Source organism: Momordica charantia (genome assembly GCF_013281855.1).
Source record: "Momordica charantia cultivar OHB3-1 chromosome 8 unlocalized genomic scaffold, Mcharantia_2.0 BLBB01000008.1, whole genome shotgun sequence".
Lineage (NCBI taxonomy): Eukaryota > Viridiplantae > Streptophyta > Magnoliopsida > Cucurbitales > Cucurbitaceae > Momordica > Momordica charantia.
In genome coordinates this window covers 9,125,221-9,150,962 of record NW_028275166.1, presented here as the reverse complement: position 1 = coordinate 9,150,962, position 25,742 = coordinate 9,125,221, and the positions used below count along the sequence as shown (strand labels likewise).

At 31.1% G+C, this 25,742-nt stretch overlaps 2 protein-coding genes across 4 annotated transcripts; both read left to right on the top strand.

Annotated features, from left to right (window-relative positions):
- Positions 1-1,030: 1,030 nt before the first annotated feature.
- Positions 1,031-6,407, top strand: LOC111016985 (Metallo-hydrolase/oxidoreductase superfamily protein). The gene is made up of 12 exons (XM_022292606.2): positions 1,031-1,376; positions 1,763-1,890; positions 2,271-2,383; positions 2,625-2,666; positions 3,532-3,587; positions 3,786-3,862; positions 3,944-4,063; positions 4,911-4,987; positions 5,090-5,153; positions 5,252-5,302; positions 5,401-5,449; positions 5,950-6,407. Exons 1-12 carry the CDS (start codon positions 1,217-1,219, stop codon positions 6,066-6,068), a joined length of 1,056 nt encoding a protein of 351 aa, XP_022148298.1. The 5' UTR covers positions 1,031-1,216; the 3' UTR covers positions 6,069-6,407.
- Positions 6,408-16,041: 9,634 nt separating this feature from the next.
- LOC111016852 (protein indeterminate-domain 7) lies at positions 16,042-19,329 on the top strand. Of its 3 annotated transcripts, none has more exons than XM_088128104.1 (4): positions 16,042-16,191; positions 16,669-16,868; positions 16,986-17,385; positions 18,379-19,329. In XM_088128104.1, the coding sequence occupies exons 2-4, from the start codon at positions 16,670-16,672 to the stop codon at positions 19,088-19,090; spliced, it is 1,311 nt and encodes a 436-aa protein (XP_087984230.1). In that variant the 5' UTR covers positions 16,042-16,191; position 16,669; the 3' UTR covers positions 19,091-19,329. The 3 variants fall into 3 exon arrangements, with proteins under 3 accessions (XP_087984230.1, XP_022148087.1, XP_022148086.1); XM_022292395.2 differs by lacking the exon at positions 16,042-16,191 and adding an exon at positions 16,246-16,501; XM_022292394.2 differs by lacking the exon at positions 16,042-16,191 and adding an exon at positions 16,247-16,496.
- Positions 19,330-25,742: the final 6,413 nt, after the last annotated feature.

Below are 25,742 nucleotides of genomic sequence, written 5' to 3'. Positions count from 1 at the left end.
GTTGTTCATCCAAAATCTCAACGGAATTCTAACTTTTAGGGTCATGGCCCAGAGCCTCAACTAGCTCTACTGAAATTGTCGTTGACTCCACTGATGCTGTTATTGCTTCCAATTTTACTTGCGTCTTAGCTAGGCTTTCTTAAACACATTCTCTTGGTGTGTTAGGTGATGCATTCCTTGGTCGCATCACAACACCTTTCTCTCTCTCAACCCTAAACATGGTCTAATGGTCAATACATGCATGTTGCCACCACTTGTCCCCTTCGTGGGCGTCATAACATACTCTCTTCTAATATAGTTGTGACACTAAGCAAGTGACAAAAATAGGAGAAGCTGCATAACTATCCCTTGATGATGGATTTCTCCAATCTTGGTATCATCAAACTAAGAGGGAAGGTCGATTAAGAGGACATTATACTTTGTGGTCTTCTTAACCCCTTAGTTTCTCACGAAAAAGAAACAATAATTTACTCGTCCCCAAAATTGTTCCCTTGCCCTCAAACTATATAATGTCATTTTTTGTGGCTAAGAATTTTTATTTTTATTTTTTAAGAGGTCATCATGGAATTATAAATCAATCTCTATTTTAAGTGGGGATGCTGATAAAATGGTTGTTTTGAGACGATTGTTAAAATTAAAATTTTTCTAAATGATAAAAGGTATGATTCAAACCTAAAGTTCAGGATATAAATAAAACTTGAAAATTTTATCATGTGTAATCCTATTTAACAAGTATTTGTCACGTCACTCCCTACATTCATTTAATGAAATAGTTGACAGAAGAGGAATTTTGAAACAAAAATTTGGTTATTTTTAGAAAATTTAGAGGTATTAGGGTTATTGCATGCAATTCAATATTTTGCAAAATTAACGTAAACTTAATCAAACTCAAGAATATTGGTTGGTACAGTGGCAAGAGACTTGTACGTTAATACTCGAGATTCAAGCTCAGACTCAGATTTACTGTAATTTTCAAAATTTTACTTTTTTGAAGAAAAAAGAAAAAAGAAAAGAAAAAGGAAAAATCATTATTTCAGCAAGGCAAAAGAATTTTCGCCACCGGCAGTTCTTCGCGGGCTCTGTAGTCTGATGAACTTCTGTTTGCGCCGGCTACCGTCCACTTACAAGAAATGCTTTCCAAATAAATCGGAAATTCAAATTTTCATTCTTCCCATCAAACGGCGTTCTCAACGATTTCGAAACCGAACCCTTTTCGATGGTTTTGTTGGTGGGCACCGCTCTTCCACTCACTTCTATGGCCTATCTTGCCGCTCTCGGAAGCCGAGTCCAAATTCAACTCAGAAGCTCTGCATTTTCTATTTCCAGAAAAGGGTTTTCTCCCTTTCGACGAATTGCCCAAGCACGCCTTCAATCCGGTGAGCTGCATTTCTCACTGTTTCCGAGAATCTTATATGCTGCAAAATCTCCTCGCTATTTTTTCTATTTCAATTCGATTTCTCTTCACTATCTTTATTGTTTGTGTGGTAATTTCAATTTCCGCTTCAATGATTCTAGAGTTTTTAAGCTTGCGTATGTGGTGGACTTTGCATGGCCCATTAACCTTTTCGCTCCTTCCATGTTTTCTGTTCTATTATAAGATTTCAAGAGGAAAATTGTACGAGATTTTCCTTAATACTGTGTTCTATTGTATTTTGTTAATTGACGGCGAGAATAGGCAAAATGTTAAGGGTTGCATCGTTATACTGTTGTTTGTGGGTTTAGAATAATGTTATGTGTGGTTATTCATACTTTGTATTTACAGTTTCTGCTGCTGAGTTTGATCGGGAGACGTTGCCCTCCAATGAATCAGAAATCATATTTATAGGTACAGGTACCAGCGAGGGAATCCCGCGAGTGAGTTGCCTGACTAATCCTGTAAAGAAATGCCCGGTATGGTTTTCATATTTATTGGCTTAAGTGAATTTTCTGATTAATGTCAAAATGTGTAACAGTGGCTTACATTCCTTCCTTCCAAATGAAGCTATTGTAAGAAGGAAACTAATGGTACCTACTAGTAGTGGGCTTGAGAGGATTGTAGCCTGTAGGTTATAGAAATGTTGGTAGATTTGTGATTTTTAAAAGTCAGTATATATTATTAAAGTTGGGTTTTATAAGTATAGGTTGATGTGATATGAGTTTATGTAGGCCTTAGTATTGACAAATCCACATACCAAGCATAGACTTGACTTTTAAACTCCAAGTTATTAGTCTAACCCGTGATCTAAAAAACACCCCTTAACAGCATTTTATGATTTTTTTTCCTCTTTTAGGTATGCTTCAAAGCTGCAGAACCGGGAAATAAGAACAGGCGGCTTAATACCAGTATCCTAGTTCGATATCCTGGACCCTCTGGAAGTCGTAACATTCTTATAGATGTTGGAAAGTTAGTATATTATAGTCATATGATTTTTATTTCTTAACCTTTATTCCGTACATTAGTGCTTTTCTGAACTTTTTCTGAAATTATAAAAAAGAGGCTAAAAAGAAGGAAACAGAACAACCTAAGGGCAGGGAGTAGAAATCTCTTATCCAGACTGAAACAAAACAAACGAGGCTATAAATTTATCCAACTGTTGCTATAAATTGTCCATGGCTATTGTGAGAGTTCTATATTTTTCTTGCAGGTTTTTCTACCACAGTGCTCTTCGATGGTTTCCAGCATTCGGGTCAGTAATTGTTTTGTTTGCTTAAGTTCAAGATTTTATATAACGTAAATTGAGTAGCTACTCTGTTTCTCCTGATGTTTGGCTTGATCGAGATGCACTTCTATTGCTAAGAGTTTTATGACCCAAATTAATTAGTTTTATGGTTACTTGTAAAGCTTTACATTCCTTTTAATAGTTTTCTTGCCTCTCATGTTTTTTGTTTGGTGTCCTCATTCCTTTGTACTTCCATACTAAGTATGTGTGAGTTTTTATTTTTGGGGCAAGTTTTTGTTTCTTTTGTTGTACTTCCATGAATAATTATCAAAAGGGCAAGTCATAAATTCATATATCCTTTAATTCCACAAGTTTTAATTATGGTAGCTGCCTTTGTAGGATATTAAATTTCTTTGTCAAATTATGTACACAATTTAGAACTGTCGTACGAAATTAATTGAAGGGCATGTAAGCTATCGCTATCTTAGTCTGTGTATGATGTGGATAAAAATGGTGAAGGGGTAACTGCATATTATGCATATATGCCAAATGAGGATTACCTTTCCTTTCCCCGTAGATGTTCCAGTAGAAGATACTAGACAGAAATCCCTCTCTTGTACCATCTCATATTCTGTTTCATGAATTTCAATGCAGAAACCAGTTGATTGTTGTATTGATTTCCAATTTTCTTTTGTTTGCCAATACCCTCTTTGACATGTTAGTTTTACCATATAACCAAGATCTGGCAACTACTAAAATAATACATACTACATTTCATGGTATGTATGTCTCTATTTTTTTGGTATGTCGTAGCGCTCCCGATCATAATCTTATGCCATACTCTGTTTTCATATGATTTTTGCCTCATTATAACTAGTTGCATTTCTGCCAGGATAAGAACAATTGATGCGGTTATTATTACTCATTCTCATGCTGATGCAATTGGAGGTCTCAAACATGAATACCTTGCAATCTAATCTTATTTTAGATTACAGAAAAAAGTTTCAATTATAGATTACATTTTTTATACTTCATTCCTCTTCCTACGATCCCCGACCTTCTTTTTATTTCTACGTAGCCGTCAACTAATTAATCATTGACCACTGTTTCTTTCTTGTTATTTCCTTTTCTGCCTTTTCCCATTAGGTCTAGATGATCTTCGTGATTGGACAAACAATGTCCAGCCCTCTGTTCCAATTTATGTGGCTCAGCGTGATTTTGAGGTCCTGGCTTCACAATTGCCTCCTTTTCATTGTTTAATTCTATTATTTTGTGATACTTGACATAAAGTGAAATAATTTTAGGTGATGAAGAAGACTCATTACTATTTGGTGGACACAAGTGTGATCTTACCCGGTGCTGCGGTCTCAGAGTTGCAGTTCAATATCATACCTGGGGAGCCTTTTGTAGTCCATGATTTGAAGGTAGGAATTTTAATTTTGAATTGGATTCTTTTTCGAGCCTCTAAATTTTAAGATTGCATATACTGTTCAATTACTGAAAGCAGAAATTTTCTTAAGAACATTTTTCTTTTATTCTTGAGTATATATGATGATCTTTTTTCTTTTCTTTTAGTTTTTCTAATGCACCTAACAGTAAAACCATACATTGCCAAAGCTCTAGAGGTGGATTTAGGGTTGTCCATCTGAAAAAGTGATCATAGTTTTGTTAAGGTTTATGTAGAAATTAACGTGGCACGTGGGCATCTGAGTTAGTTATCATCTAGGGTTTTCAGCTTTATAGGGGGTATAAGTTGGTCATTTTTGGTCGGCTAGCCAGCGCCAAGTTCACCGAATGAAATATCGTATCGGTTTAAGAAAACTAAGAATCAACATTGAAGATAATTTTTATAAAAACCAAACCGAGAAAATTGACCACTAAACCGAATTGAACGGATCGACTACTTTTCAATTTTATACTTTAGAAAAGTGAGAATTGAGCAACATGTATACTTTAAGTTTAAACTGATTGGACCAACTCTGGTTCAGTCATTTCGTCCATTTTGAACTGCAAAAGGGGTGGTGCAAAATAGAAGGGAGCGTGCAATCATTTAGTGATCCTTGCTAATTTTTTTAATGGTGCACATTTGTGAAATAATGAAAGCATGTTGGCAGTGTTGCGTTGTTATTTGTTAATCGAAGTTTATGTGTCATTAAATTAGTTCAGATAAAAAGTTGATACTCTTTGAACTTATGATTGTTGACCCGAAATGCTTACTTCTATGTCAATCTGATAGCTTCATATTAATTTTTGTCCCCTTTCCTTCTTCAGGTGACCCCTTTACCAGTGTGGCATGGTCGTGGCTACCGTTCGCTGGGTTTTCGATTTGGAAATGTTTGTTACATTAGGTAAGTAAGTAAAATATATGATTCTCCATCTCAAAAGATACGATCAGAAGCTAACATTCATCTGCTTGGAAGTTACAAATGTTTGGCTTTTATTTTGGACAGTGATGTTAGTGAAATACCTGAAGAAACTTATCCACTGTTGAAAGATTGTGAAATCCTCATTCTGGTATCTGCCCTTTTCTCTCCATCTCTCTTCCATTAGAAACAAACATACAATGGAGATTGGAGAATAAGATAATAGTTGTGATTTGTGGTCACTTTCAGGATGCTTTACGGCCTGATCGATCTTCCTCCACCCACTTTGGACTTCCAAGAGTAAGTCTTCACATTCATTCAATGTTTTCTGAACATAATCCAAAAAAAATAGAAAAGGAAAGAAAATCAAGGTTTCTTCTTCAATCTTCTTGTTTCAGGCTTTAGAAGAAGTAAGGAAAATTCAACCAAAGAGAACTTTTTTCACCGGTATGTTTAACTCTCCTCTCTCTGCCTCTCTTCCTCCCCTCTATAATATGTTTTTCTGATTTGCTATTGTAAATAGTAAATGATTTAGAAGCCCCAAGTGGCAGCCGTTTGACAAGGGCTTGGGTCTCTTGGTCATATTGGTGAGCTTAATACAAAAATCCTTTGAGGCAGGCACGGGTGCCCCTAAGTATAGGGGAGCAAATTTCCGGCTCCTAGTTATAAAAAAAAGAGTAAAGGATTTAGAAGGGATAGATCCAAACCATAGTAGATCCAAACCATAGCAGTCACCTACCTAGAATTTAATATGCTACGAGTTACTTTAACAGCCAAGTATAGTAGTGTGACTCTATTGTCTTTTGAGATTAGTCGAAGCGCAAGCTAGTCAACATACTCACAGATATCTAGACAAAAAAAAAAAAAAAAAAAATTCCGATTCATTCTCTCTGACTGCAACTCATTACAAAATATTTTTAGATTTCTGATGGGAAATATTGATGAAGGTATGATGCATCTAATGGATCACGAAGAGGTAAACAGTTATCTGATGAAATTGAAGGAGACTGAAGGGGTGGACGCTCAACTAAGCTACGATGGGCTTCGAATACCAGTAACCCTCTAACTCTCCTTCTTCTTAACATTTTTATTACTGTTAGTCTCCATTTTTTCACTCATTTAACTAAATCAATAAAAATGTTATATATACACAAACAAATACGACGTGATTTGCTCTCAAATCTTCTTTTCCCCTTTGTAACTTTTGGTTGGTCCCTAACCTTTTAGGCATTTTTCAATTTGATCATCTTTTTTTAGTATAGTAAGCGGTGGAAGACTCGAACCTTCTACCGGTTGAACCTTTTGATCTTCAATGTGTTTGAAATTCTCAATTAGCTCATTCCATGAAACATGGTTGGAATTTGTTATGAAAGAGGTAATGCATCATTAAATTTTTTGTTTATTATATTTGGATGCGTAGACACCACGTGCTTGAATGTTATTTGACACATAAAACTTGATATTTCTATCAACAACAAAATTTATTTATTTTAATTGATATGTCCGAATATCTAAATATGTTAATTAAACAATAATTTATTAAGGTTTTTTTTTAATGTAAGGATTTAATCGAGAATTTTATAAATTGTGAAGGGTCTAAAAGATTAAGGATGAGTCTGGAATAACTTTTGGAAGGGATAAAAAGTTTAGTCCATTAAAGACATTTTTCAAAATTAAAGTGGTTTTAGAAGTACTTAATAATTAATTATTGCTTATTTGAAAATTATTTATAGAAAAGTGCTTTCACTGAAAAAAAAAATATATACTTTTCCAAAATTTGGTTGAGATTCCTCAACTCCCACCTTTGTTTGGTAACTGTTTGGTTTTTGACTTTCTATTTCAAAAATTAAGTTTAAACAATTTTTTTTAAGAAGAGTTTAGAAACATTATTTGCACTTATATGTTCTTTTGTTAAAAAACAAAAAGAGAGTTTTCAAAATGTAGTGTTTATTTTTTAAATTTGATTAAGAATTCAAATATGTTTTCAAGAGAGGTAAAAAATTTACTAATGAAATTGTAAAAAACAAGCATAATTTTTAAAAATAGAAAATTATTAATGAAATGGTTATCAAATGGTCTCTTAAATATTACATTATATATTTTAAATTTAATTTAAATAATTGAAATAAAACAAACAAACAAATAAAACTCTTTCTTTGGAAACAAATAACAACTACTATTATTGTTTTTTGTTTGATTTTCTTTTAAGAAAAGGAGTCTAAAAGGTACGGATATAAGAGTGACAGTTTTAGAGAGGTAATTTATAGAGACGAAATGTTAGAAAATTTTTTTAATTGTTTTTAAAATTTGATTGTCAAAAGCGTTTTTCAAAACAAAAAAAAAAAAAAAGAAAAAGAAATGGTTTAAAATAAAGCCTATATTTAGAAAACCATAAACCAACAATAGAATTCAAACAACATTAGAATTTTTATTTTGTATTTCTTTCGCTTTTGTACTATTGTGTAAAAGAGACCTCAAACTTAGGAAGTGCTTGGTAAAATTTTTGTTTCTTGTTTCTTGTTTAGATTTTTTTTCGTATCATAAATGAAAATATTATTTTATTATTATTAACTTATAAAATGTAAAATAAATTTAACTTAATAATTCTAAATATTTAATTAAAGAACCCATTTTAATATAAGACCCTAAAACCTTTACTTTTTTTTTAGTTTAAAACTCTACTTAACAAAAAATAGTTATCAAAGTAGTCTTGTTTTTATTTATTCACGATGTAGACCTGTTACTAATAAAATTTGACCATAAAACTCTACTTATTTCAAATTTCAAAATTTCGATGTAACTTATTCCTTAAAAGAAGGAAAAGTAAGAAGAAAAGGAAATAAAAACCCTTGGATTTTGGTATGAAATATATATTGGAAAATGTGATAATCATAGTAAAAAACTTTGCTTCAAAATGAAGATTTGAGAAATAAATGAAGAAAAATCAGCTTGGAATACCAACCCTACGTGTATAGAGTCATAGACATGGATTTTTATTGGCCTATTGGGATTTGGGACCCACCCTCGTGTCTTCATAATTCAACCTTACAAATTATTTTCTATTAATAGATAAATATTTAGTAGGTGGGAGAAAATAAAAAATATTTATTATTTTATGTTTTTAACTAATTGAGGTACGAAGACAAATTTTCTTCCCATCTTGATCTTAATTCAGTTTCCTTTTGTAAATAAATAATAATTGGATAACATTGACTAGTCTTACAAGCTATATATTCAAACATTTAATAAAAAATAAATAAAAAATTATAGAAGTATTCGTAAATATGTGTACATTTTATTAATAAATATATAACTTTTATGTATAATATTAGGTTTTTGGATTAGGATATCAAATAAAAATTTCAAACCTTTTAGTGAGCTTAATATCAAAAATTCTTGACGTAGGTCTTGGGATGGACGCAAATACCTCTAGGTATAGGGGAGCAGCTCCGACTCCCATTTATATATAAAAAAAAGATATAAAATAAAATTGATTTTCTCCCCCATTACCTTCCCTCATTTTTGGTTTATTAGGAGACATTTCCAATCTTGAAAAATCCATCTTTCCAAAAAGGAAGTTTTCTGTCGCTATATTTTATTATGAGACCAAGTTGATTAAATCTGGTCAAATATTTTTATTTTATGAAAATGTAGTATAGAATAAAATCGATTTTTATGCAATAATAGAGAGTCGAATGGACATTGAGATTGTACATGACATGTGGAGAGGGTCCCATTTTAACATGTATGCAAAGAACCACTTTTGATTCACGAGAATGTATAATCTATAGTTTTACTAGGTCGAAAAATGAATTTTGAAAAGCTTGATTTTGATATTCTGTTGGATATTAAAAGTAATGTAATTCTATTATTTCAACTTATAAGATAAGCAAACTCGTAGGTTCGTGTATAGAATATGAACGCATGAACTCTAAGTTCTTACTCAATCTCGAACACAATTATAATTGGTGGGGTCCGATTAGGGCATGGATGCTCCCTATGATAGTAAGTAAAAAAAAGGAGTTTAACAACGATAGTGATTTACGTGGAAGGAGCAATAAGCTTTCCATTCCAAGTCTCCATTTTCGCGTGATGCATCTAGGTTCTAGAGTTGTTAAATTTTCGTCAAAATATCGACATTTCCATTAACATTTTCATATATCTATAGGTTTTTTTAGTACAATATGTGGAGGTGAGAGATTGAACTCATGACCTTTTGGTTGGAGATATATGTCAATTACCGTTGAACTATGCTCACTTTGACATATATCTATAGGTTCGATATTGAAATGAGAGATGAATCGATATTTTTCTAGCATTGCAAAAAAAAAAAAAAAATTACCAAAATATAAAAAATATGAACATAATATTATTATCAATAAATTTTAACTTATTTAAGACGAGTGAAATGCTTGCTCGTCATTTTAAATGTTTGTTATGAATTTTTTATTTTTATAATTATTTCAGAAATATTCATCAATATCGATATTTTATTGATATTTTTATCAACATTTTCATATAAATGAAATTTCGACATTTCCATCAATATCTAAGATGCATTGATGACATGGATCGGATATCGGTGGCCAATCGAATTTATTTTTATTTTTAATTTTCTTTTGATTTTTTGACATTGTCGTGGGCTCCGTTCTGGTCAATTATTAAGCGTGGGACCCGCACCTTCTCCTCTAGTATGCTCGCTCGTGAACTTTGTTAGGCTGTGATCCACAAGAATATTACCGCTCACGTGTGGTGATGCTATATTACGTGACAGCCCAATCCATTCCCTTTCTTTTTTACAATTTACTTCATTCTCCATTTTCACCTTTTCGAGTTACACGAGGTTATAAATTACACCTTTTTATGTTAATTTTTTGTTGCAATTGTATTTTTTAGAATTTCAATTTAGTTGCTATATTCAAATTGGTCCATTTTTTTTGTTGTACTAAAAAAGGAAAATTGGTTAATTTCAACTGTCTTTTGAGTGGTGTTATATGTGGCATATAAAATAAGACTGGTTTAGTAGCATTCATATTTTATATTTTTTTTGTTTTCTCTTTCTTAATAAATATAAAATAAGAACTTGTGTTTCATCATCGTTTCTTGTTTTTTTTCTTTCTTCTATCGAGAAAAGAAATAGAGATATGTTTGGTAACCATTTTTTGTTTCTCGTTTCCTAAAAAATTTAAAATTAAAAAAATGAAATTTTTATTTGAAAAATAATATTTTAATAAAATAATACTTTTATTTATGTTTTGAAAAAAATTGGAAATAATAATAACAAGAAACTTGAATTTTGTTGATTGAAAACCTTTCTTAAAAATGAGCGGTTACTAAATACTTATACTCCTAAAAAACTAATAATGAGAAACAAGAATCAAGAAATAGAAATATTATCAAACTAGTTCTGATGTGATTTGATGTGACATTGATATCTTACATAGTATATTATTGTGGTTAATAGTTTTTTAATATTCATCCAATCATTAAGATTAATACGTTCAAATAGATGGATTGAATTGAAAAACGTAGAGACAAAATTGACATCAAAGAAAAATAAAGTTAACGACATATAACTCAACCATAGTATAACTTATAATCATAGGTATTTTAATCTCTATCTTCAAAAAGAAAAAATAAAACTACCAAAACCAACATAGCTCAGCGATAATTGGTATATACCTACATGTTGTACTAACAAAAAAACTCACATGTATTTTAATCTTCTTTGTCTCTCAAATATCTATTTTGTTGATATTTTGAAGTGATATATATATACACACACAAAATTAGAATGTAAAATGGTTTGGTGAGTTAGAACATGAAGGAACAATATTTGTTTTCGAACTTTCTTTCAAAAAAAGTGAAAAAAATAACATTCACGATTTTATTTTTGAAGGTGATGTGATATATTGTGTATGCATTCATGGCATATATGCACATGCACATGCATATGTTCATTAAAAGAAAATGTAAAATAATTAAAACATTTTTTTATCAGAATAATTAAAACATTTTTAGAACTTGGAATAAATCATATTATATTATAATTAGTTGTATTATGGAGTATGAATGTTGAGCTTCTCTCCATCTCTTAATCAGCGAGACATTGATGGCTTCCATAGAGTAAATTAAACTGTCATGTGCGATGTCGTTTTGTATTATTAATTATTATATATATAATATATTCAAATTATTCACGTCCTACCAAATTTGTTTTAAATTGCCAATCCGAACATAGTTCAACTGGTTAATTAAAACACCTATTTCCGACTAAAAGATCGTAAAATTTTTTTTGTTTTCCATTTTCTAAAGTTTACATTAGTTTTCCTTCCCTATTTGTCTCTATGTTTTGTTTTTTCCACATTATTCGTGAAATTTCAAAAACAAAAACATGCTTTTGAAAACTATATAAATGTATATAGTTTTTTAAACTTAACTATAATTTTATGTACGTGAAACTTTTTATAAATGTTTGGTTATGAAACAACTTTTTATAATTATAATATGAACGATTTAAAAATTTTAGTTTTAATTTTATATCAATGGTGAGTCGACGCAGTTGAATTTTAGAAAATAAAAAATTGATGAAAAAATTTGAATGGGATAGTTTGTTCATTTTGCAATATTTAGGCTGTCATTACAATAACATTAATAAGGTGATGCCACCAAGATTGTGAGTTCTTTGCAAAAGTATTATAAAATCTGAAATTTAATAAGAAAATATGGGTGTGTTTTGAAAGTTATTATAAAAGTAAGATTTTGCTAAACAAAAGAAAAATTTATCTTCAAAAGAACGTTTGACCAAAGTAAATTAATATGTGCGGTGAGTTGACTTTAGTCAAATAAGAAAGATATATTATTTCATACTTTTTTATAATAAATATTCTACTTTCGAGTAAAATACATTTTTATCTTTTAAGCATAAATTTCTATTCTATTTCTAAGCTTAAAAAACCAACATTGATGACCCTCTTTAGAAAAAATAGTTTTAAAAAATCTTTGGAGTGTTGATAATTTTCTGATAATAAGATAATATTTATTAATTTTATATTATTTTTAACTTTGACATTTTTTCTCTCTCTCGCCAAAATGAACTAGTTGAATGATAAGAATTTTTAGAATTATTTTCTAAGCGGTTACGGATCAAATTGTTAGTTTTTTAAATTTAGGGATCAAATTAATGAAAATATATTCTCAGACCGAAAATGTATTTTATCTATATAATTAAGGATTTCAAAATAAATAAATTTAAAATAAAAAAAAGGATAATTAATTATCCAAAAGATAAGAATTAAAATTATTTTTTGAAGTACAGCAAATGTTGAGATGAGAGATCGAATCTCGACCTTTAGTGAAGGAGTTAAAATGCCTTAAAGCTAAACTCAGGTTGGTTACAAGTATTAAAATTCACCTCTCAAGTCCAGTGATAGAATTTAAATTATGAAATACGAAATGCATAACATCTTTCTTCTAAAATCTTATTAATTACGCGGTGGAAATCCAACCAATTGACCTTGAGTTGGTTAATAGATGCCTCATCTATTTAAACTATGGTTGGAATTTACTTTTTCTCTTAAATATATGTTACAATTATTTGCTGTTATAAATATTAATATTATAGTCTCCTTCAAAGAAAAAAGGAAAAATAAAAGAAATTATGATTAATTTGGAGGTGTGGATGAGCTGGGTGGAGCATAATATTGTGAGACTTTTTGTCTAGCCAATGCTATAGTTTTCAAAAACCAAATCATTGAAAGAATAAAACAAGAAAATGACAAACCACACACAAAAAAGAAAAAACCCATTCTTTTTATATATATCAAAATAAAAATGTCCATGTTTTACCAAACAGGTTCACAAAAATTAATGTTCCTCCCTCCCATCTTTGTATATACTTTTATATGCATGTATCACCAAATCTACCTTATAAAAGCATTATTTTTCATTTAGGTTTGGTGCACATCGAAGGCCAAAAAATAAGGGAAGTCGGACAACAGTGCAGGGAGGAAGAGACGAAACGAGTTATGTAAGTTTGTAGAGCATCGTTCTCGTGATTCTTGTGAAATTTTTTATATTGTATTCTCGAGTAGTTATTATCGTAGTGCTTAAAAGATAGGTAGTCATTGTTGTAATATCTAAAGTGTTGTAGAGCGTAAAAGTCAGACATATTTTAATCTTCTCATCGTAATAGAACTTGTATTTGTAGAAGACTAGACATGTCCTAAGCTTGAAGCAAACAGGTATATTTTTTGATATTTGCTTTTCTATCTCTATCTCGTATTTCTTTTATTATTGATTAAACTATGATTTACTTCGTCTGTAAAAGAAAAAACTAGTTAGATCCTCGACGGATAATTCTCGTTGCAGGACTAATCGTTTTATTTCTCAACATATATACATTTTTACCACAATACAAAAAAATTATGGACATATAATGATGACGTGATACATATATATTGAGTTGAAAATATTTTATGAATTAATTTAACTGAAATAGACATGTTCATGAACATCAATGAAATTTAAAATCTACTAGCTACTTCATATATTTCAAAATGACTCGTTGCTATATAAAATAAACGTGTTACATATGCACTATATATTATACTAACGTATCATGTGAGAGACTTCCCAGAAAAAGATATAATATTTTTTAAATCTACACGTTGCTCTTTTTTTTCTTTTCTTTTTTTTTTTAGTTTTACTTAGGGTTGAGAAGATTTCAAACCATCAATCTTTAGATAGGTAATAATTTTTTGATTAGTTGAATTATGATCGTATCGGTATTAAAGATTGTAATTTCGTTTTTGTACATGTTAATTTTATTGATGTATATCTCCCACCATTAATACTGAGTGGTATTAAACTAACAAAAAAAGAAATGCCATGTTGTTATGATTGGTCAGATATGGTAGGCTGCTTTGAGAACAATTTTTAACATTGGCAGTGTTAATGGGGATTAATAAAGGGATTAATAAATTAATTAAACTATGAAGATAAAATTAATTAGTTAATAATTTCCAAATCATAGAGGAACAAGATCACCGTAGTAGATGCAAAGTATAAAGTTGAAAGTTATGTATATACACTTAGGGAGGGTAAAACATTTATATATATAATCTTTCAATTCTAAAAATAAAAAAGGGGACAAACCCATAAAAATTACAAAATCTTAAGTATTATATATATATATATATATAATACACTTTGATAAGTTAACAATAAATTTATAGACATTTCAGACTCTATTTAACAACTATTTCATTTTTTTTTTTTGAGATTATCCTTGATTTCTAACATTTATTTAGTATGTTTTTTTTTTATATTCCTTAACCATACATTTGGATTATCTTAACCAAATTTAAATAAATTTTTTAGTTTTCAAAATTTAGATATTTTTCAAAATAGATAACAAAACAAAGAAACACTCGGAAGTAGTGTTTCTAAACTTAATTTTTAAAATTAGAAAATAAAAAACGAAATTGTTATCAAGCGGGCCATGGTCAACATCCCTTGTGGACTTCTTTAATACCATGTTAAATAACAAATCAATCTAAAAGCTAGGTCGATGAGTTAAAAGATAAATTAATAGATACGAAATAAGGTTGTTTTTAGTGAATGTTACAACGACCCTCGAACTTTTTCAAATTTCTGATCTTATGACTGTGTTTATTGAATTTTTGTAGTATATGGTTGTTGGGCTAAAGAAAAAAAAAAGAGAAAAAAGGGATTGTTGTTTTGGAATATTGAGTATGAAAATGAAAATAAAATTACATAGAAGTCAGTAATGTACCAAATGTTTTGAGAAGGACATGCATGGCAGTGGCAGTCAAATTGAATTCAATGCGTCGTCGTCTTGCGCCAAATTTTTAGGACTCATTGTCAATTTGGAAACTGCAATACCACAGAAGGTTTTTTCATGGGAAATTAGTATTAGAAATGGGAAGTATTTAATTTCAATTCCCTTTAATTTGATCACAACTTTAGGAGTTGTGCGTAATTATTAAATCGTCAAGTAGAAATAATTAATTAATATAAACCCAAGTAGCAGCCCAAGAATTAATTAATATATGTTGTTAATTAATTGAACTTATTAATTAGTCCCCTCGATGAATTATGGAATATTCATTGTACAAAATATAATATTTTATGAAAAGTATTTACTAGTATCTTCATTTAAAAAAAAACTCACTTTTTTTCTTTTGATCCTTTTATCTCTCCAACCTATCAATATTTTAACATTGGTTAGTACTTAAAACATGGTTCATAATGGCAAAGAAAACAAAATGTCCAAAAAGACCAAAGCTTTTACCTACTCTTTTACATTAGAACAAAACTTCAGCTAGAAGTTTTTGATGCAGTGTGTATGTTTATTGGTATATTCTCATTGTATTTATTAAATAAGTAAATTCATTAAAATTTTTTTAGCAAATAAAAATAATCTCAGGTATATTTTATAAAAGTTAAGTAGATTACTCATATTTCACCTGCGTTCTTTGCTCTAAGAAATTTTCACAGAAGATGACCAAAAAATTTACGTTCTATAAGATGGAATTAAAGAGGTAATCACCTTCATCCCTTCTTTTTTCGCTCTATTCCTCTTCTTTTCGACGTCTTTTGATGTCCATGTCTTGGACAAGTCCGTATAAAATTTGAGTAGAGAGAGAGGGAAAATTGAATTTAGTGAATTCAAGTGTAAGCTTTTGATCTTTAATCAGTGGATCAATGATGCCACTGTAATTGGGAGAAAGCTGTGGAAAAGGATCTACTCATTATTCCCCATGATGGATCTAAATTCTAAAGAGAAACCAATATGCAAAAAAAAAAGAAAAAAGAAAAAAAAAAACTCTCTCTCTCTCTCTCTAAAACTCTAAGGTATATACAAAATGATACTCTCTTTTTACAAGATAGGCTTTACATGAGAGAGAGAAAGAAGGGGAAAGGTTTTTTTTTTTTGAGAGATTAAAGAAAAGGGTATTTAAGAAAAATAAAACTTTGGCAAAAGAAAAGAATTTAATTTATTACAGAGACTGCAACAATAATTTAAAGAGAAAAAAAAAAAAAACAGAGGAAAAGACAGAAAGTGCAACATCAAGGGTTTGGCAGCCGTAAGGTTTCCCTCTTACCCTTTGTCTTTTGGACTTGTTTTTCAGTATTTCCCATTTTCCCACAAACCCAAACTCAAGGTAATCCTCTCTCTCTCTATTTCTCTTTCTGGTTTTTTTTTTTTTTTTTTTTTTGGTTTGTTCATATTTGGATTTGGGTGGCTGATATTATTCTACTTAATTCTTCCCTTGGTATTATCAAGATTTTTAATATATATTCTACCAAAAACCAAACCCAGGATTTTGTTTCTTCAACTTCTCTCTTTCATGCATATATATGAAGCTTGAAGCTTGTTTCTTATGAGCTATTGAGAAAAAAAGAAAAAGAACCAAAAATTGTCTCTTGGGTCGCAGCCAAATTCAAGAAAAGATTCAAATTCAAAGAGGTGAGGTGAGGGAGTGAATTTTGTTCACTTTCTCACTTGGATTTTACTTCTTTTAGTTTCTTCTTTGTCTTTTGTTCTTATAATTACCTCCTAATTTTTAAGATCCAATATATATATTTTGCTTAATCTTAGGATGATTAATCTTTGTCTATTGATTGTTGTTATATATTAGGATGATTAAAGGTTTGCTGTTTCAACAAGAAGAAGTAGTTCAGGCCATGGAGGAAAATTTGTCAAATTTAACTTCAGCTTCCGGTGAAGCCAGCGCCTGCTCCGGCAACCGGGCCGATCAGCTTCCGGCCAACTATTCCGGCCAGTACTTTTCCGCCCCACCGCCCCCCAAGAAGAAGAGAAACCTCCCCGGGAATCCAGGTTTGTTTTTTTAGATCCAACGGTGTAATAGCCAGGATTGTTCTAGCTTCTTCAGTCAATTTCGATTACAGATCGAATAATTGTTATTGTCGTTGTCGTCAATTGTGGTGGGTGCAGACCCGGATGCGGAAGTAATAGCGCTATCTCCGAAGGCGCTATTGGCGACAAACAGATTCTTGTGCGAGATCTGCAACAAGGGGTTTCAGAGGGATCAAAATCTTCAGCTGCACAGGAGAGGGCACAATCTGCCATGGAAGCTGAAGCAAAGAGCAAACAAAGAGGTGATAAGGAAGAAGGTTTATGTGTGCCCAGAGACAAGCTGTGTGCACCATGACCCATCAAGGGCATTGGGGGACTTGACTGGAATCAAGAAGCACTTTTGCAGAAAGCATGGTGAAAAGAAATGGAAATGTGATAAGTGCTCCAAGAGGTATGCAGTTCAATCAGATTGGAAAGCACATTCTAAGACTTGTGGCACCAGAGAGTACAGATGTGACTGTGGAACCCTTTTCTCGAGGTAAAAATATATTCGTAAGATTTTACTGACTCGTGTGATCTTGAACTTTTGTTCGTGTGTGTTCGTAAATTAAACCATACCAAATTAGAATCCTACCTAAAATCTCAATTAATTAGTAGGTTGAGAATGTTTGTTTATGAATGTAAATGGCTAATGAGAAATATTAATTTTTTCCCTTCCTGTACTTTAAGCTATAAGATAATTTAACAAGGAAAGGCACTTTCCTCACTTGTAAGGAGAAATTTTGTTTTTTATCATCCTTAAATATTTTACAACTCACTATTTAAAATATAAAATTTCTTATTTTTTCTCTTTTTTAGTTGTCAAATATTTAATGGTGGTAACAAGATTACAAGATTACTCATCACTCGTGAGGAACTAGGTATTTTTAGTTTAACAATATAAGATAACTAGAATAATTAATCCAAGAAATTTGAATTTACGGATTAAGGTAAAATTTAATCTTTTATTTACATACATACTCACTGTCACATGGGTTATTAGAAGGAATTTCTTGGGTGAAAAAAAGAAAACTCATTTTAAGATGTGTGATGGATCGGTTGCGATCAAAGCGATGATATTTTTTTTTATAAAAACCGATAAATAAAACAAAAATGGCAGCTTTTTCCTAACCCCAAAAACTATATGGGGTAAAGTTTTATACATAGAATTCAGAAATATATATATATATATATATATATACATATATATATATATATACATATATATATATATGTTTTAGTACAACCAGCAGGGACGGTGGAGGGATTCAAACTCAAGACCAAAGTGACAATTACCGCTCAACTAAGTTCATGTTGGTAGAAAGCGAGATCTGACACGATTCTATATATACATCGACAAAAGAGTTGGTCTTGTATTATTGTATTGTATATATATGCTTGGTTTTGAGAGACAATATAATGAGCTTTTGTTTTTACTTGGTATGTCTTTTTCTTGTTCTTAATTTTCATGGGTTCATTGTTGTGATCACAGGAGGGATAGTTTCATAACCCACAGAGCTTTCTGTGATGCATTAGCAGAGGAGAGTGCAAGAGCCATTACATCATCATCACCACCAAACCCAATCCTCCTAATGGCCAATCAAAACCCTCCACCTCTAATCTCTCACTTAAACACCTTCCAAAACCATCCCCATTTCACCCCTCTAGACCACATCCCCTCATTTCCCCTCAAAAAAGAACCACCACTACAAAACTCAAGCAATTTCATCCCCCCTTGGCTTGATGATCATCATCATCAAAACAACAACAACAGCAACAATGGTGTCCCCACAAGCACTTCTCTCCACCTTCCTTCTCCTCACATGTCAGCCACAGCGCTTCTCCAGAAAGCAGCTCAAATGGGCGCTACCATGAGCAGCAACAGCAACAATCCACCTGCTGATCAGTCCATTACAAGCTGTAATTTTGGGCTTCATTTGTCCTCCTCCACTGCCACTGCTGCTGCTGCTGCTGCAGCTCTGCCACCCTACAGGAACAGTTTCTGTGAAGACGCGTTTGGTGGGATTTCAAGAGCAGCTGCAGCGGCTGAAGATGGTAATTTGAGTACTAGAGATTTCTTGGGGCTCAGAGCCATTTCCCACAGTGAGTTTTTGAACAATATTGCAGCTTATAGTAACTGCATCAATGTGGCTCAGACGACAACCAATTCCCAAACTCAAATTCAAAAGCCCTGGCAAGGTTAGATCCATTATGGGAATACATAATATACATATATAATATATATATGTATGTATGTTTGAATTCTTGGGTTTTGTTCTGATTGCATTTTTAAGGGTCCTTTTTCCTAAGGGGAAAGGACCACCACTTCTTGAATTAGGAATTTTTGGATCGTATTTTTCTGTCTTCTTTTTTTTTTTTTCTTTTTGTATTTATGGCTATATATATTATGTATATTTCAATGTATGATCATAGTTCTTAGTTATATGTCATGTGTCTTTTGAATCAAGGATTTTTTTTTCGGGAAAATATTGGGCTCCTCACTAGTAAGGAGCAATTTTGTCGTTACCACCATTCAATATTTGATAATTAAGAGAAAGAAATGCAAAAACATATATTTTTAAAATTCACGAGTTGTTAAATATTTAATGGTGGAAATGACAAGGTTGCTCCTTACTAGTGAAAAGCCAAATATTTTCATTTTTTTATGTAAAGAAAATACTTGGCTCTTAACGGTGAAGAGAAATCATGTCCTTACCACCTTTGAATATTCGACAACTAAAGGAGAAAAATGCAAAAAACTGAGAATTTTTTATAAAAATTATTGAGTTGTCAATTTTTCAATAGTAGTGTGAACAAAATTTAGTCCTCGGTGTTAAAGGGTTAAGGGGAGGAGCCAAAGTATTGACTTTCTATAGGCATTCTCAAAACTCAATTAGAAAACCCATTTGGAAAGCTTAGAAACCCTAGCTGGGCTCATAAATTGGAGTATGTAGAGGTATAAGAAGCAATTAGTGGGTGATTGTCATCAAGCACACTTCAATATTTGATGCACTTTGAACCTAGGTTAAACCTTTCTCTATCATCTCTGAAACAATACTTTCGTGTTGATCGGTCAGCAGTAAACTTCGTATTGTGTCTGTACTAATTTTTTTCACATATAAGAATTAAAATGTAGAAATAGAGAATAATAGAGACTTTTTATTATTTTTTTTTCTCAAAAAGTGAACACATATACCAGGAATTTACTATTGCCATCAGCAGAAAGGTATTGTTCTTATCTATTTTTGTGTGTGTATATATATTGGAACAAATTTATATATTGTATTATTTATTATTATGTTTAAATATGGGCGTTGTTTATAAAAAGTTTAAGATGTTAAATTAGAGTAAATTTATTATTATTTGATAATACGTTTTTAGCCCTCGCCTAGATATTATATTATATCTCTACTGGGTAAAAAAGTTTAGGTTATAAAAGTTGTGAAAATGTTAATGATAATTTAATATATTTTTAACTATAATTATTGCTTGGTCACGAAAAGTTTTGGAATTTTGTTTGTGACAGCTTTTTAAGATGAAATGATAGCTTGTGAATGTTAAGATTAATGTGCAATTCGAAACAATTAATTCAAAAAAGTCCAAAACTTTTTAAAAAAGTATTCAAACGTTGAATATTTGTTTCAGATGATTATAAACAACCTGGAAACAACTCTTTTAAGATTTCAAATTAATTTGAAGCGGCTAACCAACAAGTCACCTTGTGAAGAAACTATTTGCCATGGTTGATTTGATGGAATATTTCTCCTACATATGATATATTTTTAGAATTTAAATAATATTTTTATCTTCGTAATTTCGACTTTAATTTATGTACTTTCCAATTTTGTTCAGTTTAGTCTCTAGACTATTTTAGTCGTCACCGTAGTATATATTTCTTTTAAAGTACAATATCAAAACATATATATCAATTTCAAAAGTACTTAGTTCATTGAACATAAACATTGAAAGTATAGAAAAAATGGACGTTTTATATGTTTATCGTATACTTCTTAGCGAAATGATTTTTTTTAGAAAAAAGAATTTAAATAAGAAACCTAGAGATGAAAGATTTTCTATCAAAATAAAAGGTTGATTGGACTGAAAAAAGTTTGCCCTTTTTCCCCACTTCATCGATATATATAAGAGAATGTCTGTTGGCCCTTTGATTTCTGTCAAATCTTAGCCCCTTTATCATTAATTATCAAGTTTTGCGTGTTTGATTCTTAAAAATTGACAACCATTCACTATCTTTTTTGCCTAAATCTTCCTACTTCAATAGGTATATATGTATTTAATTTGCTACGTTAAATGAAGTAAAAAATATCATATGATTAAATATATTAATTATATTGTTTAGTCTCCGAGAAATAGCTTGGATGACTTGAGGTCTCAAGAATAATTTGGGTTAAGTCACATGGGATGCAACTTCCACCAAACGATGACTCCTTGCATAGGTACCAACAACAATATTGTGTCATATATATCTAATAATCCATGTATTTTATGTGCAATTAATTATGGATAGTACTTTAATTTAGAACATTTTAATGGGTTTTTTCAAATTATTATTTGCACATAATTAATAGAAGTCCTCTTGAAAAAGAAAGAAAAAAAGACTATAAAAACAGCACTAAGTATCTCTCTGTCCTAATTAAGAATATACACAGATCCATGTATATACATTAAGATCTAAAGTTGGAAATTGTTTAAGTTTCTTAATGGGTTTTGATCACAATACTATTATTTGCATAATGGAAGTCCTTTTAATTAAGAAAAGACCACACAAGAAAAGCATGCACTCTCCCCATCTAAAAATGAAAATTTAAGATGTTGAAATCATCATTAAATATTTAAGTATTATATCCAGGTATAAAGGTTTTTTTTAATAACTCAGAAACGATGTCGTGAGGCTTCGTTAGTTGGATTCCTATCATTGGAGGTGTCGACGGCCAACCAACACTGTAATCAACGTTGCAGGACTCGTCCCCAAATTGGAGGGAGGGAGAAGTCCCAACTACGTGTCCCCAAACTCAAACTGAAGAGAAGGGTATCCCAATTCAACCACAAACCCACCACGCCACACCCAACTACCCGCCTGGTATATCCAGGTATAAAGTTAAAAGGAGAGAAGGGGTATTTTAGGTTAAGAGTAAGCATAGGATTCTTCAAAATGAAAAAGAATCTTTGATGGGCAAAGGAAGATGTGTGTGTGTGTTAGGGTTGTTTTGGACATTGCTCTTTCTTTTTTGCTAAACAAAAGAGAGAGATGCTGTTTGACACCTGATGTGGGTGCAACTGGGAATCAATCCCAAGGTAGGATCACTGTCCATCACATTTCTCAAGAATTTTTGTATCCATTAAATAATAATAATAATGTTCTTGATGAAATATATAATCTCTTTAATAAAATTGTTACAAAATTTCAATATGTATAACATCATTTTTTGTTTACAAATTATCATTCAAAATAAAGTGGTTTACTTGAGAGAGAGAGAGAGAGAGATTAAAGGGGTGGGCATTAAGGGCCATGCAAAAATGTGATAATTAGCCTATGATAAGAAAAAGTGGTTCCCTGTATTGGAAACTTTATGGTAAATAATATTTATATATTATATGAAGACTAATTAGTGTGATGTGAGAGATTGTCACCCTTTCTAGAGATATATATGTGATAGGTCAATTATTATATATATATATATATATAAAGGGAATGTATATAGTGGGGAGTGGGGTTGCATTTGCATGAACTCTCAAATTGTTTAAAAATTTACTTGGAAAGAAAGCACTTTGGAAAAAGGGTTTAAAAGGGCCTAATTTTATAACACCCCGAATGAATCTGGAATTGGATCCTCCTTTTTGACGGAAAAAAGAAGAAGAAGAAGAAGAAGAAGAAGAAGGGGTAAAATATATATGTATTTGGTGAATTTTGAGTTTTATATTTACCATTTGGTTTTTAGATTTCAAAATATTACATCTTTACACATAATTTTCACATTTAGATTCCAGTTTTCTAGATTTCCAAATATTACCATTTCATTTATGAGTTTTGAGCTTAGTTGCCATTTGGTCGATCTCAAAATGTTCAAATACATTTACTTCTGAATTTCTATTAAGGTCCACTTTTGATCCTTGAGGCTAAGATGCTGATGTGACTATTTAATATTAATTTATATTATTTATATACTTACGTATTTTATGATATTTCAAGACAAGCATTAAAAAATCTTAGTCCACATTTTGTTATGCCGTGGAACTGTAGAGATTTATTATTATTATTTTTTGTCATATCACTTATTTGAAGTATTATAAAATATTTTTCTACCGCGTGAATATATAAGTAAATATAAATTAATGTCAAATATATCAATATCTATAGTGTTCTATCTAAAACCAATTTTGGTCCTATTTCATTTTTGGACTGGATATTTATTTGAACTTATTTGGATTTTGATACGTCTATATTTTGTTAAGAATCCCACATTCAAAAGATAAGAACCTCACAAGAATTTATAATATGCCAACATAAATATAGCGCTTAACCATAATTGACATGTATGAGCTATCATGGTCCAAACAAACATCCGATCCAAACTAGGGACCGATCGAGTAGAAATTGAATTCAAAACTTAAACACCAAATAAAAAGGCACTAAACTCAAAATTAAGGTACCTCAGCAAGAAAAAGCTTCGAAGTCTCTGTTGAGTGATCCCAAAATATGATCAAAGCTGCAAAATGAGACAATAAATTAAAACTTTTGGTTCATAGAGAGAGAGAGAAAGAATATGGTGCTTTGCTTTTTAACAAAATGATGAACACGAGAATAGACAAACATACCATTCTCTGTTATAAATGTTTGCCACTTAAGAACACAGACAAACCTTTTTTATTTTTCTTTTTTATTTGGTCCATGTGAGGTGTGGGGATATGGCCATGGGGAGGGCCTCTACTGAGAGAAGCAGACACAACAGTAAGGGTGTGGCCTGAAAATCAATAATTTTTTCTTTTCTATGCACATTTCCCAAAAAACCCCTCTGCTCTGCTCCTCTTTTTATCTTTTTACCATTCTTTTCTCCACTTGCCTTTTGTACCCCACACATTAATTAACCAACAAATTTCTACTCACTGCGTGAGCTAAACTGATGATTCGAAAAAATCGATGAACCCAACTTAATTTATACGATTTTGAGTTGGATTGTAAATTTAATTCGTTTGGTTTGAGTTGAGTTAAGAATTCGTATAAAATAGTTATAAAATAGATTTAGGTTGAATCAAACAAACTTCAACGAAATTATTTATTATACTTATCATAAAATTATGTAGGGATATATTTTATTTTAGTTTTACTGCATTAAGTAACTCATTACCGTTTTTAAAAACAAGTTTTTGAGATTTTGGAGTGTTATATAATTTCACCATGTAAATAAACATTAACTTAATGACTCGAATAAATCAAAATAACCTGACCTAAATGTTTCATCATAATTGAATTGAGTTGAGTTCGTTATATAATAAATGTTGTTTTGAGTTGAATAGATTTACGACTTGAATAATTGAATTGGGTTTAAAAAGTACTCCGACTCAATCCAAACCGAACCCATGAACTTTTTTTTTTTTTAATTCATCTTATCAAAAAGTCGGTCTATAAGATTGGCTAAATTTGATTAAAAAAATAATTCTATGGAGGATGAAAATGACTACTAATATGAACTATGTATCAAAACAATTTGAAAAAGGTACATCTTTTAGTTTTGCCAAATGAATAATTTGAGAGGATGAGCAACTTTGTCCGAGCCCTAACTTGACCTCCCAGGTTGGCATTGTCTATAAGGGACACTTTGGTGATAAAGGATTAAAAGTACTTTTTGCTACCACATCTCCTTTCCCATCTTTATCACAATAGCAACAACAACATCCCCAACTTTCCATCGAGATCAAGACTCGATACGAATCATATTAATACGTCATTTTTCAACTTAATGCATTTCAATTATTGAGTAGAGAACAACAACTTAGGTATAGTAGCAAATATTCAAACGAGAACTTTGAAGGTCGAAGATGAAAAAAGTTCTATAAGAGCGACACTTTTGCATATGAGTACTTAATCGTCCATTTGATTGTCCGAATCTCACCAGCTTCATAAGGGAATCGGGTTTAGGGTTTAGACAAAGAAAATTTTTCTTTTTTTTTTTCCTAAAAGAAAACATAACAATCAACATTTTCAACAACAAAAAATTGAACTTGGACCTTTATTTTATAGTGTAAAGAAGGGGAAAATGGTTGTGGAAAAGAAAAGGGGGTTTTAAAGATGCTTTTTTTGTGTAGTATATTTAGAAAAATGAATGAAAAGAATGGGTTGGTTTGTCCCTTTGCATACATATTTTTGTGGTGGGTGTGGGCATGGCCAAAGGCAAAAGACAAAGACAAAGGGGCAAAGGGCATAGCCACTACCCTTTAAAATTGGAATAATAATAATAATTCAAACCTCAGTTGACTTCCCATTTCCAATCATCATTTATTCAACTTCTTCCATAAACAATGCTACCTTTTACTTTGGATTCCCCATCTGAGAGTTTGACCACTTCACTCTCATCTCTTACTCCCAAAACCATCTCTTCTTTTGACTTCTGTAACCTTTGACCTTTATTCCACCTTTGTTTTTGACACTTTAGCAATCTAACAAAGATTTTAGGGATGGAGAATGTTGGAAAATTGTTTAGTACCGCGAGAATACCTACTTTCTCTGTTCACTTTTAACTCTTTAATGTCGTTGGACCTTGCATTGCTTCTAGATGATGCTGATGTGACTGACAATGAATGAGAGTTCAAAAATTCTCTTTCGATCTCTCAAGCTTATTA